We start from the raw sequence: 1,020 nt of genomic DNA on the forward strand, positions 1-1,020 counted from the left end.
GTGATGATTTTTGCAGCATGTATTTTATATATAGCAAAGACAGCAAATTGATCCATTGACAAATTGACCTACCGACTGCTGCAGCATTAGTAATGAGACACTGCAGGTGGTTATTGTACACTCCTTTGTACAGAAAAGATCTTCACTTGTAAACTGGTGTGATGCTAATGTGTTTCAGATGATCGAGAACCAGGAGGATCTGAGGGCATCTCAGGAGAAGATCAAAGTTCTCCAGAATGAGATCAGCATGCTGAGGAGTCAGAAGGCAGAGCTGCAGAGCAGCCCACACAGTGGGGGGGGTGCAGAGAGCACTCTCCAGATACAAGCGCTTCAGAATCAGGCAGGACTCTTACACATGAAAATACAACGGGACAGAATTGACTCTTTTTCTTTTTTAGATGATTACATCTAAACTTTTTTAAAAACCTTATTCAAGTACAGGTATTACATTTGTGATGTTCCCAATATGTCAAATTAGCATTGGCTCTTTCCTCACAGATTCAGAGTCTGACTGAGGAGTCTGAGCGTGTGCGGGCAGAGAGAGACAATCTCCTATCAGAGAGGACAGCCAGCACTCACCAGAAAGAATCTGACTCGCAGCAGCAGGTGAGCTCAAAGGTTAAGGAGAGATATTTTTAAAACAGATCCTTTATTGTTGGTGTTCTTACATGGGTGTGCTTCCATTAAAACAGACAAAGACTCTAATGGAGGAGCTTGAGAAGGTTCAAGCACAGAGAGACAATCTCCTATCAGAGAGGACAGCCAGCACTCAGAGCTCCTCAGAGGAGATGGAGAAGCTGCTGTGCAGAGTGACGTCTCTCAGTGAGGAGAGAGATCAGCTGCAGGAGACACTGGAGGGACTGAGACAGGAGACGCAGCAGCTCAGAGCAGAGCTGGAGGACAGGATGGAGATGGTATGTTAACATTGTTTTTATAGGTGACTTATTTTTTTTCATATCTATTGAATCTCAATCTGCTGAGAAAAGGAAAGTGATTATTTTCCTTGTCTGACTTGAGGGT

At 43.8% G+C, this 1,020-nt stretch overlaps 1 protein-coding gene across 1 annotated transcript in view; it reads left to right on the top strand.

The window, feature by feature from the left end:
• LOC111652544 (uncharacterized) overlaps positions 1-1,020 on the top strand; it is a 16,616-nt gene that overhangs the window by 4,564 nt on the left and 11,032 nt on the right. Inside the window, exons 13-15 of the mRNA XM_087173065.1 lie at positions 107-340; positions 499-606; positions 693-914. Coding sequence (XP_087029191.1) covers positions 107-340; positions 499-606; positions 693-914 — 564 coding nt within the window. The remainder of the gene's footprint in view (positions 1-106; positions 341-498; positions 607-692; positions 915-1,020) is intronic.

The sequence above is a fragment of the Seriola lalandi genome, unplaced genomic scaffold, assembly GCF_002814215.2.
Source record: "Seriola lalandi dorsalis isolate HSWRI2012SDOR001 ecotype SW California unplaced genomic scaffold, Sedor1 jcf7180002054035, whole genome shotgun sequence".
NCBI lineage: Eukaryota > Metazoa > Chordata > Actinopteri > Carangiformes > Carangidae > Seriola > Seriola lalandi.